Genomic DNA, 13,657 nt, shown 5'->3' on the forward strand with positions numbered 1-13,657 from the left:
TCCCTATTAATAATTACCCAGTGAAGGCAAGGCAAACAACCCACAACGGCACACCGGCGGCAATCTTTGATGCTGATAACTATTACGGGGTGATGACGGAACAGTGCAAATGGACTTTGGTGGGTAAATATACGTATGTCAGACCTCAAATCGACCTAATTCGGAGCAAATTTCGTGAGCAGATTCCTCTAAAAGGTGAGGTTCGCATAGGTGTTTACGATTATAGACATATTTTCTTAGATTTTGATAATGAAGCTGATCTCAACGACGTTTACTTTAGAAGATTTATTTCTACTAATGACTCTTTGATGAGAATGTTTAAATGGTCTCCGGATTTTGACCCAAATGAGGAAACCTCATTAGCCCCAATTTGGGTTCTGCTTCCGGGTTTGAAATATCATTTGTATCAATGGAATTATCTGAGTCAAATACTCGAGCAAGTAGGGATTCCTATAAAAGGGGACATTGCAACAAATACTAGAACCAGACCAAATCTTGCTAAAGTAAGGGTAGAGGTTGACCCGGAGAAACCTCTTCCGAATTCTGTTTTCATTGGGATAGAAAAGAAAGGAGCTGGATTGAAAGGTTACTATCAAAAAATTGAATACGAAGGTGTTCCGGCTTTTTGTCGAACTTGTAGATTACAGGGTCATGATCAATCCAAGTGCAAAGTGGAAGCTAGGAGAAAAACAAATAAACAGGAGGGTAAACAGGAGGCTACTGTCGAAGGACAAAATAACAAGAATCAAGAGGAAAAAATTGAAACACAACATCATGAAAGGGAAAGGGAAGGGGTTAAGAACAGGCACAATGAGAAACACAGCAATGTACCAAGTGGTTCCAACATGGGAAAAAAGAAGCAAGATGAGGATGGGTTCATAGAAGTCACTAAGAGAAAGAGCAAGAAAGTTTTTGATAAGCCCACAAACCCAGTCAATACAACGAAAGGTATTGACACCAAAGATGCTCAGAACTATTCTGGCAATCAAAATCAAGGTCAACAGGTGGCAGATACAAGAAATCAGGTTAATAAGCTTTTAGTAGCTGAACAAAGCAAGCAGAAAGAGCAAGAAAAGGCACCAGAAAAACCTCTTATTTTAACAGGAAGCATAGAGGAAAAATTAAATTTGGAAAGTGTTGGAGCTAAAGGGCAGAAGAAGAAGCAAAGAAAGAAAAGGAAGAAAGTAAATGCTGCTAGATTCCTCAAGAATATGCTATGGGATAAACAGAAACCAAAGCAAGAATATGCTAGGGAAAATCTGGATAGAACAGAGCATTATAAGAACAATAAATCTTTAGATAGCATGGAGGTTAATAAAGGAGAAATTGGAGATGATTTATTAGACAGCCAGGGAAGTAGCTCTAAAGGAGAACATAAAGGGCATATGTCTCCTATTACTGCGGATACTGAATGTTTGCAACAAAAAGGAGGCAGACTGGAGATAGATTTGGGATATGTCAAGTTCATTCCACTTGAAGATAAACATGGCCCGGATATAGAACATAATTCAGATCAGGAATTATGTTATGACACCAGCGAGGAACAAATAGCACGAATTTCATCAGATGAGGAGGTGCCAAACAGTTTTGAGAATATTACTGCAGCAGAAGAGGAGCAAATCCTGGACAGCTTGGTTGAAGTATTTGCTCCAAGTCCAAGAGACATCAATGACCCTATCACACAGGAAAGAGAACAAGTCATAAATCAGCAAGGCTTATCACCAAGAGGTAGCAAAAACAGGAAAGGTAAAAACAGTAGAAAAGGAAACAAAGCTGAACAAGCTGAAAAAATGGCTACCCCCTCTAAAATTTCTTTATGATTAAGCTCATAATATGGAATATTAGGGGGATAACCTCTCAAGGTGCTTTCGATAGACTTACTAAATTAGTTAAACTTCACAGAATTGATTTTATTGCTTTGCAGGAACCTTTTTTACAAAGTAATAAAATTGAAAAATTTAGGAGAAAGCTTGGATTTGATCATGATATCTCCAATTCTCATAGTAAAGTTTGGATTTTTTGGAAAGCTAACATCATTTGTTCAGTACTGTCCAAAAGTAGACAACAAGTTACTTTGCAGGTTCAGCTACAAGGAAATGCAGACATGTCTTGGATAACAATTGTATATGCTAGATCCAAAGCAAATAAAAGGAGACACCTGTGGCAGAAATTAAGAGAGCTAAATTATATCATAAATGGCCCATGGATCATTGGAGGGGACTTTAACTCCATAATGGAAGCAGAAGAAAAGAAAGGGGGTGTTCCATTTAGATTAAGCAATTGTCTTGACTTTATTAATTGTATGGAAGACTGTGGAATGACTGATGCAGGTTTTACAGGTAATATACACACTTGGTGCAATGGAAGAGGAGGAAATGAACGGATACATATGAGACTTGATAGACTTGTGTACAATGAAGAATGGTCTACCAAATTTCAAAACATTCATGTGGAGCATCTATCAAAAACTGGATCAGACCATAATCTATTACTGGTCGACTGCACAGAGGACAATCGACAGGTAATCAAGTATTTTAAGTTCCTTAATTTCTGGACAGAGCAAGAGGACTTTCTTCCATTGGTTAAAAATGTTTGGGACACTGAAGTTTATGGTAATCCTATGTGGAGGTTACAACAAAAGCTTAAGTTTTTAGCCAAGGAACTAAGTAAATGGTCTAGACATAGCATTGGAGATGTTTTTGAGAAATTTAAGGAGCTAGAAAAACAAGTTTCAGAAGCTGAAACAGCTTATTTGAACTCAGACTCTGATATTGATAGAATGCTTCTCAATAAATCTAAGGCTGAATATATAAAATGGTTGAAAATGGAAGACTCTATCATCAGGGAAAAGGCTAGAATAAAATGGGCTGAAGATGGAGACTCCAATACTAAGTACTTTCATAGTACTATCAGGGCTAGAAGAAGGAGAGCCCAGATTTTTAAAATCAAATATCAACAGGGCCATTGGGTAGAAGGTAATACTGACATTTCTAAAGCTGCCACAGATTACTTCAGTGAGATGTTCTCTGAAAACCAGAGGGATTTAAATTTGGACTTTGTTAAAGACTGTGACAACTTGATTAGTCAAGAGGACAATACTCTATTGACCAAAATTCCAACAGCTGAGGAAATCAAAATGGCAATAGATTCTATGGATCCTAATAGTTGTGCAGGACCAGATGGATTCAATGGTTTATTTTTCCAACACTGCTGGGAAATCATCAGAAGAGAGGTATTATCCTTTGTTCTTTCCTTTTTTCATGGAGCTGAACTCACTAAGTTTTATACTCACTCTTGTTTAGCTCTTATCCCTAAGGTCACTTCTCCTGATTGTTTTTCAAAGCTTAGACCTATCAGTTTAAGCAATTTTTCTAACAAAATTCTATCAAAAATTCTTGCTTTGAGAATCAACACTATTTTGCCTAAGATTATTTCAGAAAATCAAACTGGTTTTGTTAAAAGAAGACTGATTACCGAAAACATTCTCTTGACACAAGAGATTATTCATGGTATGAGATCCAAATCTAATGATTGCAATGTTGTTATCAAGCTTGATATGTCTAAAGCCTATGATAAATTATCTTGGAATTTCCTTACTTCTATTCTTAGGAAGATGGGATTTGACGATTTCTTTATTAACATGGTTTATAGACTAATTTCTAATAACTGGTATTCTGTGATTATTAATGGCATTAGATTTGGTTTCTTCAAATCCTCTCGGGGATTAAAACAAGGAGACCCTTTGTCCCCAGCTCTTTTTATTATTGCAGCTGAAACTCTTACCAGAGCCTTGAATTATCTTCACCATAATGAAAGGTTCGCTAGTTTCTCAATGCATAAAAAAGGCCCTCAAATTAATCACCTGAGCTATGCTGATGATCTTGTTCTATTCACATCTGCTGATAGAATCTCTATTAAGCTTATTATGAAACAGTTGAAGTTGTATCAAAGAGCTTCAGGACAGGAAATTAATAAGGATAAGACTTGCTTTCTAACTCATAGTAAGACTGACAGGATCTATAACAGAAGGATAAGAAGGTGGACTGGTTACAAACAGGCTACTTTCCCCTTCACTTATTTAGGCTGTCCTATATACTGTGGAAGAAAAAGAATCTCTTATTTCTCTGATATCTCCAAAAAGATTATCAATAAGATTGCAGGTTGGCAAGGTAGATTCTTATCACCTGGAGGTAAGGCTGTGATTATTAAACATATTTTACAATCTCAAACTCTGCATATATTTGCTGCACTGATGCCACCAGTAACAGTTTTATATGAGATTGAAATGCAGTTTGCTAACTTCTTTTGGGGTGAAAAAGACGGGAAAAACAGCTATCATTGGTCCTCATGGGAGAACATGAGCTTTCCTGTTAAAGAAGGAGGCCTGGGCTTCAAAAGTTTGCTGGACATCTGTCATACTTTCACTGCTAAAAGATGGTGGAGACTAAGAACTAAGCCTTCTCTGTGGGCACAATTTTTAAAAGCCAAATATTGTCAAAGAAGCAATCTCAATTCCAAAATGATAGCTTCAAAAGACTCTGCTGCTTGGAAGGACCTGCTTCACATTAGGGATAAAATGGAGATCAATATCAACTGGAGAATTAATTCTGGTAAAATTTTATTCTGGTGGGATAACTGGACTTTTAAAGGGTCCCTTTATCAAATGATTAATCCAACTCCCAAACCTAGAAATGTAATGGTTAAACACTTTTTACATAATCAGCAATGGGAGTTGAATGAAAATGATCCTTTTATTCCAAGGAACATCCTGGAAATGATAAAAAATATCCCTATTGGCAATGAAAGGGAGGATGATAAAGCAATATGGAATTTGAATAGCAATGGAACATTTAGTTGTTCAACTGCTTATGAAATTGTTAGGAATAAAAATGTGGCCCCTCCTATTTATAAGTACATTTGGACTAAAGAGATTCCTTTTAAGATTTCATTTTTCATGTGGAAACTTTTAAAGAAAAATCTTCCTCTAGATGCTTACTTATCAAGATTTAACATTAACAAGGGCCCCAGTTGTTGTTGTTGCAGGGTAGCATGCATGGAAACAGGTGACCATGTCTTCGCTGCAAGTGAACTGGCCAAAAAAACATGGCAGAATATAACGAGACCTCTGGGATTTACGGTCACTGCAAATTCAGTCCAAGCCATTCTTTGGCAGTGGTGGAAACAAAAACCAAGGAGCTTAGTCCATAAATTCTTGCTACTTATCACTCCAGTGATAGTATGTTGGGAAATTTGGAAAGCAAGGTGTAAACAAAAATTTGAAAACAAAAAGACCACAGTCTCTAATATATGTTTCAAATCTCTTTTTCAGATCAAGGTGGGCATTGGGAAGAAATTCAAGTACATTGATTACACATGGAACTGGAACAAGGTCTGTCTTATGGCAGAGAATTTCAAGGCAGTAATCACAAGTAAAATGATCAAGTGGATTAAACCAACAGGCAACAAGTGGAAACTCAACACAGATGGAAGTTATCTGAAGAATCAGAGAAAAGCTGGAGCTGGTGGTATTGTTAGAAACAGAATTGGGAACATGATCATGGCCTTCTCATATCCATCCCAATTCTACACGAACAATTATAGCGAAGCTCAAGCAGCTCTGATAGGAATCTCTTGGTGTGTTAATCAACAGTTTGAGGCATTAGAAGTGGAACTGGACTCATTATTGGTGGTTCAAATGCTAAATGGTACACTTAAACCCCCATGGAGGATTCAAGGTATTATCGATGAAATAAGGGCAAAGATGACAGGTAGAAACATCTCAGTTCAACACTGCTACAGAGAAGGGAACGAGGTTGCGGATGCTCTAGCCAAATACGCTGCACAAGTACAGGCCCCAAGAATTTTTTTGATTGAAGGAGACCTACCTATGGAGGCTAGAGGTCCTTTAAGAATGAACAAACTTGATCTCCCATCCTTCAGGAGACAAGTGAAGAAAAACTCCGGCTGGTTCTTCGAACCTCCGTGAGCAAACCTTCTGTAAATGCATTAACTTCTTATAGTTTCAATGCATCTTTATATATATAGTTTGCTAAGACTGTGACTGATAGAAGTTTGTAGCTTGCTAAAAGGATAGTGTAACCTACTGTTCTAAAAATCAAGGAGGTCAGGTACTGAAGCCCCCCTCCAAGCCAGTGTAATTTTTTTGAGGAAAATAATAGACAATGCAGTGTGCATAAAAAATAAAAAAAAAAATTGTGGCTATAAGAACTTCTAATTAAGGGTAAGTGGTAGTTTAAGATTAAATTTATTCCAACTATATATATGTCTCTTTCCTTTTTAACAGAAAGAAAACTCACAAAAGTTTGGATGGATGAGATTAAGTTAAATACTCCCTCCGTCCGTTTTTACTTGTCTTGTATTGACTTGCATACCCCTTTAAGGAACAATAAATAGAATGGCAATTTTACTATATTACCCTCAATTATTACTAAATCATCTAATGATGATTGAAATCAACAACAACAAACCCAGTGTGATCTCACAAGTAAGGTCTGGGGAGGGTATGATGTATGTAGAACTTACCCCTATCTTTGTGAGGTAGGGAGGCTGTTTCTAGTAGACCTCGACTCAGAAAAAGTACCTGTCACCACTAACAATCATTTTAAATCAATCAAACATACTTTAAAAGTTTGCAATCACTAATAATTCCTTGAAGTTTTCAACTCAATAATTAATAATAAGGGTAAAACAAGTATGATATGGTAAATTATTTCTTGATTTTTCAAACTGAACAAGTAAAAGTGGACAACTATTTTAACATACATGATAAGTAAAAATGGACGGAGAGAGTAATACTTTAGTCTAAAACCAACAATAAAGAAGTAGCCCATATTATTTTAGGACCATTAAGGCAATGTGCATATCCATGTAGAAGAATAACTTGTATTTAAAGATTTGACCAGATTTTGAATGATCTTAATCGGGCAAATTAAAATAAAAGTATTCGACCTGTTCAAATTGTGTAAACTATATTCTACTGAACTTATTATGTAAAAATTACAGATCACTACATATACGGAGCCTATACATGGACAGGGATCGGGTAACATAAAGATTTCATATCGAGCCAAACATTAAGTTTGTGTTCACTTATCAATTTTCCCCCTTATTTGGCTGTATGTCTGTTCCGAAATTAGATATATGGCTAATATTCTTCTTTTTCTGATAATTATTTATTTTAAATTTAATTCACCGTCATTTAGAGAAACGACTAGAGGGTTTGAAAAACTCTGTTTATGAAACTATGAATACGAGACTTTATTAGAATAGCATCCAAATAGTTAATTAATTAATAACACCTCGGGTTGAAGTCACATATATTAATTTGACTCATAATTTGGTCAACTATGTTATTTAATCTTAAGATATACCAAGAGTCTAATCATAATAAGTACAATTTTCAAATAAAATTACTTTCATTTAATGCATTACGTCTATTAAGAATTTTTCTTTTCTCATGCACGTGAGAATATTGTACGATGTGTTTAAATAATGTTTTGAGAGTTGTAATAATTTGATACTATAATTTTATTATGATGTAGACACCGACTATTACATAAATAGCACAACAATAAATGTGTAATTAGACGAATTTAGGAGGAAAAAAATTTTCTGAAACTATACAGTTTCATCTTTGCAGAAATCCACGTAGAGTAGTTTTTCTGTTGTGTGTGTGTGGGGGGGGGGGGGGGGGGGTTGACGAGGGGGTTGGTCTTGCAGAGGCAGATCCAAAATTTAAATCTACTATTTATTATAATTTTAATAATTTTTTACATATAAATTTATCCCCCATGTCAGAAGTTAAGGGGTTCCAATTGAACCCCACCTATAATGTTGGATGCGTTACTGGGGGCTGAGGTTGGGGTTAGGGTAAAAATATTTGCAACAATTATGATCATAATTTAAATTATATGCACCATCAGTTAAAAACTTTAACGTTATTATTATAGCATAACCTAAGTTAATTATTATCTTTACTAAGTTGTCACTGATCAAATTATACTTTACCTATAATTTTAGACTTGCTGCTCGTGCATATATATTACTGTATGATTTTAATAATTAATGTTTATAACAAAGTCTATACTATACTAACAGAAGTTAATCTAGATTAGGATTGTCGTAATATAATAAGGATAAATTTGGAAATACAGTCAGACCTCTCTATAATGGCAACCGCATATAACAACATCCGCATATAACAACATCTCTCTATAACAACCAATTTTTTTCGGAACAGATTTTTTATGTTATATTTTATTTCTCTATATTCTATAACAACATTTCACCTATAACAGCAACAACCAACTTTATAACAGAACGTTCATTGTAAAATTAACCCCCATATAATGGCTATCTTCTTTTTTGGTAATATAATAATTAACCATATTTAAAAAAATAGAATATCTATGATTACCAATAATAAGTGTACAGATTTTGACAAAATATTTAATCATTTAATACACTATTACAACAAAAAAAATATTATATGAATATATATATTTTCATCATAAAAGATTTTACTTCGTTATACAAAGTGTGATTAAGTTTAGAATTTGATAATTAAAAATAAAAATTAGATTTTATGCATCTTTTTTGCCTATAGCAGCTAAATATTAAATAAATGTCAATGCTGTTATAAGTATATAAAAGTCATTCACTATAACAACTGAAAAATTTCGAACACAACGATGCTGTTGTAAAGAGGTTTGACCGTAAAAAATCGGTGCAGGGACAAAGAGGCTACTCAGATTCACATATATTCATTGTAGTCAGAGTGGAGGCTTCTTCCTTTTTACGCGGTCACCACAACTCATCTTTCACATTTAGGCCCCCGGAAGTTGATTGATTTACACTCCTATTCCCTATATAATAAAATGACTTATACTTCGTACTACTAGTAATGATATCTCTTCCTTTTTAATCTCTTGCATCGACTAGCCCCCTCGCACTCAAATTCTGTCTCATGTATTCATAATAAAAACCTACAAGAATAAACATTTCTCTTTTTTGTTGTATTATTTCTTTCTATTGGGATCGTGAAAACTTGAAGATCCAATCGAGAATTTTCTGGCTGCAACCCTAAGGCCCCACTCTCTCCTATGATCAAGAATGAATCTTTCATTTTCGAATGCTTTCCCTGATTTCTTTTTATAAAGGTAAGTAGTCGATTTTCATTTTGTTTTCCATTTTTTTGTTTTTCTAAAATCATCTAGTATATGATATCTACTAGTTCAATTAATTCAGATTAGCATTACACTAGGCCCATTAAGAAGAAGCACGCTCTACTAGAAGTCTCTCAATTTTCATGGATAAAACTCGAACCATTTGATTATAAGTATGACATAAAGTTAAAAAGTACAAAGATACACGTCAACCATGCCCTTAACTATTTTATTCAGTATCATATAATAACATGAGACCCTTCGGAAAGTTGAAGATCTAAGTATTAGTTCCTGTTTATGGTCTTTCTGTTCATTTTCTACTCACTCCATTCTTGGCAGATGATATGAGAGAAATAAAGAGAAGGATTAAAATTTGATCTATAGAGGTTTTGAAAATACAAAGGTGAGATTTTCGTTGATGTTTTGTTTTTCTCTTATCCCCTCGTTTTGAGTTTTGGATCTTTACTGCTGTGTTTGTTGTAATATTTCCTTTGTTAATTCGAGAAGAAGTTTGGTTTTGTAAGGAAAATCCATAATTTTTTTTGTTGATCTATAGAGATCTTGATTCACTTACGAACTTCAGATCTTAAACCACAACTGCAAGTTTCCTCTTCACCACTGCCTCTCTACATAACCGCCTTTTTTTTTTCTTCTTTTTTTTTTTTGGGTGCAAAGACATCATAAATGATTAAAAATCCCACCTTTTGCTTTTTTTTCTTAATTGATTTTGCAAATTTTAGGAAGAATTGGCTAGAACAGCAATTTTGTTACTAATCACCCTCAACTTCCATTTTCACACCTCCCTAGTTTCCTTGAATGAATAAATTAAAGGACCTCTTAATTTATTCTATAGATATAAATTAATACTGTAATATATTTACTTGCCATGTTTGCTTAAATATGACTTTAATGCCTTTCTACTCCAAAATGGTTAAAGGAAACAGCTTCTTTAAATACCATGCATCCTTTAACATACTCAATTTTATTATGTCTTGTTTACTGATTTAATATTCTATCTATCATACTGCAAAATGCCTCTTGTTACAACTTACCAGTATATGTACATATTTCTCAGATTAAATTAGGTCAATCATTTTCTGAGGCTTCATAATTTTTCTTGCTATTATAGAAGCAACAAGGTGACATTCATTTGTCTACAGCAATAGGGAGGCCAAAGATGTCATCGTCCAATTCTCCATGTGCAGCATGCAAATTCTTGCGTCGAAAATGCACTCAAGAATGTGTTTTTGCACCGTATTTCCCACCAGATCAACCTCAAAAATTCGCCAATGTCCACAGGGTGTTTGGGGCTAGTAACGTGGCTAAATTACTCAACGAATTAAATGCGACTCAACGTGAAGATGCTGTAAATTCCCTAGCCTATGAGGCTGAATATCGCCTTCGTGATCCGGTTTACGGTTGTGTTGGCCTAATTTCTATACTTCAGCATAAGCTCAAGCAAATCCAAGATGATTTATTGAATGCTAAGAAAGAGTTAGCAACGTATATTGGTCCGCAAGCAATGTTGCCAATGCTTCAACACCCGGGGTATATTCAACAGCATCCGAATAATCCGTCTTCGTCTACTATGATGCCTTATAATATGCAACCAATGTTAGGAATGCCAGCAGGGATGCAACAACATGGCGCTCAATTAGTGATGCGCGATCCTCAACAACAACAACAGAATCAACAACAAGTGATTGAAGCTCATCAATTAGCCGCAGTAATGGCAGCGAGGGAACAACAGGAGATGATGAGAACTTATGAGCAACAACAGCCACCACCACAGCAATATCACAATGGATTTGATGCTGCAGGTAGTGGCTCTTTATGTGTGTGTGAAAATCATGAAAATTAGTTTAAATATTGCATAACGGAAGTAAATTTTCCACCGGAGATTTCCACCTGAAAATATTTTAATGCGTGGTTGGTGAGGGAAAAGCATTTTCCAGTAGCAAATCACAACGTTTTCTAATGAAATTTTTGAATACTAATGATTAATTATAGTAGTAATAATTTGCAAGTGTAATCGTATCATGCAATATAAAGTTAAAAATTTCGACAGTCTAAAGAAAAATGACTTCCATTTATAAAAAGTACATTTTTCCCTTATGTGTTTTGAACTCTTTAATTTAAAGAATTCGCAACCTTTGAACTCATCAATACTAAATTCTGAATCTGTCTCTGTCAGCGCCAGTAACTGCTACCGGATTTCATCAGATGAGTTCTCCATTGGCATTGGCCTCCTTTGACAATAATGCTTATCAGAATCAGCAAACCCAGCAGGACCAGCATGGCGGCCAGGTTCAGGTTCAGGTTCAACCGCATCAATTGCTCCAGCAACAACAGCAGCAGCAGCTACCGCAACAGCCACAGACACCACAACAGCAACAAACAGCCAAAAGTGAAGAGGAAAGGAGCATTGGTCCTTCATGTTAATGTCATTCAAGACTTTTTATTTAACAATTTTTTAATCTTGGTAAGTCTCTTCTTTCTTGACTCTGCCATATTTTACATTAATTTGTTGCTCTTGTTTCGTGTAATTGGATTTCCTTGAGGGATGATTGGTCGCATTTATTTCTAATTCTCTATACTTCTTAAATATTCTCTCTCTCTCTCTCTCATAGATACAATATCAGGTATAGTAGTTTAGTGCTGACACTATTAGAAAAAAGGCATTTTTCCAACAGACATTTAGTGAAAAATTTGTGTTATAAAACATGATTTTTCACCTCATTCTCACTGAACCAACTCAGTGGGAAAAAGCATGGTGGGAAACAGGTTCTCATTGAAACTCTGGAAAACTTCTAACCTTTTTCGTGTGAAAATACTACTATTTATGTTTTTTCCGCTGACATTCAGTGGGAAATAGCACTGAATTTTTTTCATTGAGAAATTTGTGGGAAAATTGAGATTTTTTATTAGTGTGATGCATATTGCAGTGGATTTTAATAATCAATACTGAGATAGTGTAAATGATAGTTTAGTTTTACCTACTGTACATGTTACAACTATTATATTGCAAGTAACAAAAGCAGTCTTATTAGAAAGTTACATGACCTAGAGTTGTTGAACTCATCCACATTTATTGTGGCAGTTATGCAATTCTTGCATTTCTTCATGGACGGTCAACACTGAAATGTGCTTCAAGAAACCTAAAACCCATGTGCAGAAGTTGACATTAGACTGTAGGTTTAATTAAGTTCTATGTTTAGGTTGCTCTCATTTCTTTTATTCTAAAAAAAAGGAAGATTCTGTGACTTGTACTCTTTTCTTTCCTTTACTATATTCGTAAAGCAAGATAGCTAGTGTTTTTTTTCAACAAGCAATTATACTAAAGGCTTTAAGATATAACTTATATGTCATGTAAAGGATTACACTGTCATTGCAATTTAATCAGTTATAATATTTTATTACTACTCTATTTATCAATTTATCATATTAATTTCTATGAAGAATTACCTGTCCTTGTAGGTTAACTTTATTCAATGATATAATTCTGCTTAAATTGTCTGTGCACAAAACACTTTTGGATGCAACTACCTTTCGTCTAACATTTATTTTTCTGTGGCTGATGCATAAACCAGTTTACAAAGAAAAGAGAGATGGAGATAGAAATGAGGATATTCAACTCTGATAGTGAAAGGTGGCAAGTATCTGGCCTTCTTTTCAGAATTTTCTTTCTTGTCACCCCCTTTTGGGTTGTTAAAGGACATGATTTAATTATTGGGGAGGTGAATTTTTGAACCATAGAAAACTAGTACTATTGTCTTTCATTTACCTATAGATGCTGACTTTGTGCGGCAATCATACAGATTTATTCATACAGTTCATTCTTTTTTCTGTTCCTTTGTTGTTAATTAGACTTCTTTTATATTTTCCTTTTTTCAGTTTTGACTAGCTTATTGTCACTTAATTATATCCTCTTTCTCAAGAGGAGTGCGAATAAATTTCTCTTGTTGCACCCAAAGGTGTGGCCTAACTCTCTAATAACTGGGTAACAATCATGAGAGATCAGAGTTTAAATTTCAAGAAAGACAAGATACATTAAGTAATTTTTTTCACCTGTCCAAGTTTTCGTGGATGAGTTACGTATACTTATGCTAATGAAAGATAACAAGTATATATCTAGTAAAGTAGTCGAGGTGTGCACTTTTGAACCAGCACGGACACTAATATTTTAAAAAGAATAGATCGTTCCAAGGGTGAATCCAAAACTCTAGGTACGGGATCCCGGGAACCCAATAGTGTTTGTATAAAAAAAAAGTCACTAAAATTTATAAATATTTGATTGTAAATCCAGTTTCATTATAAATTAATTTAAAATTACTGTAACAACTCATAAATTTTAAATTCTGGATCAACCTAGCCTTTGGATCCTTTGGGTTTGGTGGTTAATCTATACTCGTTAACGTCAATCAGAAGATACATGAATGAAAAGTGGAAAGAAAATACAAGTATAGTACGTT

At 34.6% G+C, this 13,657-nt stretch overlaps 1 protein-coding gene across 2 annotated transcripts; it reads left to right on the forward strand.

The window, feature by feature from the left end:
* The first annotated feature begins 8,880 nt into the window (after window positions 1-8,880).
* LOC132625012 (LOB domain-containing protein 36-like) lies at window positions 8,881-13,010 on the forward strand. 2 transcript variants are annotated; one of them, XM_060339777.1, is made up of 5 exons: window positions 8,881-9,179; window positions 9,525-9,588; window positions 10,315-11,005; window positions 11,380-11,667; window positions 12,776-13,010. In XM_060339777.1, the coding sequence occupies exons 3-4, from the start codon at window positions 10,363-10,365 to the stop codon at window positions 11,625-11,627; spliced, it is 891 nt and encodes a 296-aa protein (XP_060195760.1). In that variant the 5' UTR covers window positions 8,881-9,179; window positions 9,525-9,588; window positions 10,315-10,362; the 3' UTR covers window positions 11,628-11,667; window positions 12,776-13,010. The 2 variants fall into 2 exon arrangements, with proteins under 2 accessions (XP_060195760.1, XP_060195761.1); XM_060339778.1 differs by lacking the exon at window positions 9,525-9,588.
* Window positions 13,011-13,657: the final 647 nt, after the last annotated feature.

The sequence above is a fragment of the Lycium barbarum genome, chromosome 12 (genome assembly GCF_019175385.1).
Source record: "Lycium barbarum isolate Lr01 chromosome 12, ASM1917538v2, whole genome shotgun sequence".
NCBI lineage: Eukaryota > Viridiplantae > Streptophyta > Magnoliopsida > Solanales > Solanaceae > Lycium > Lycium barbarum.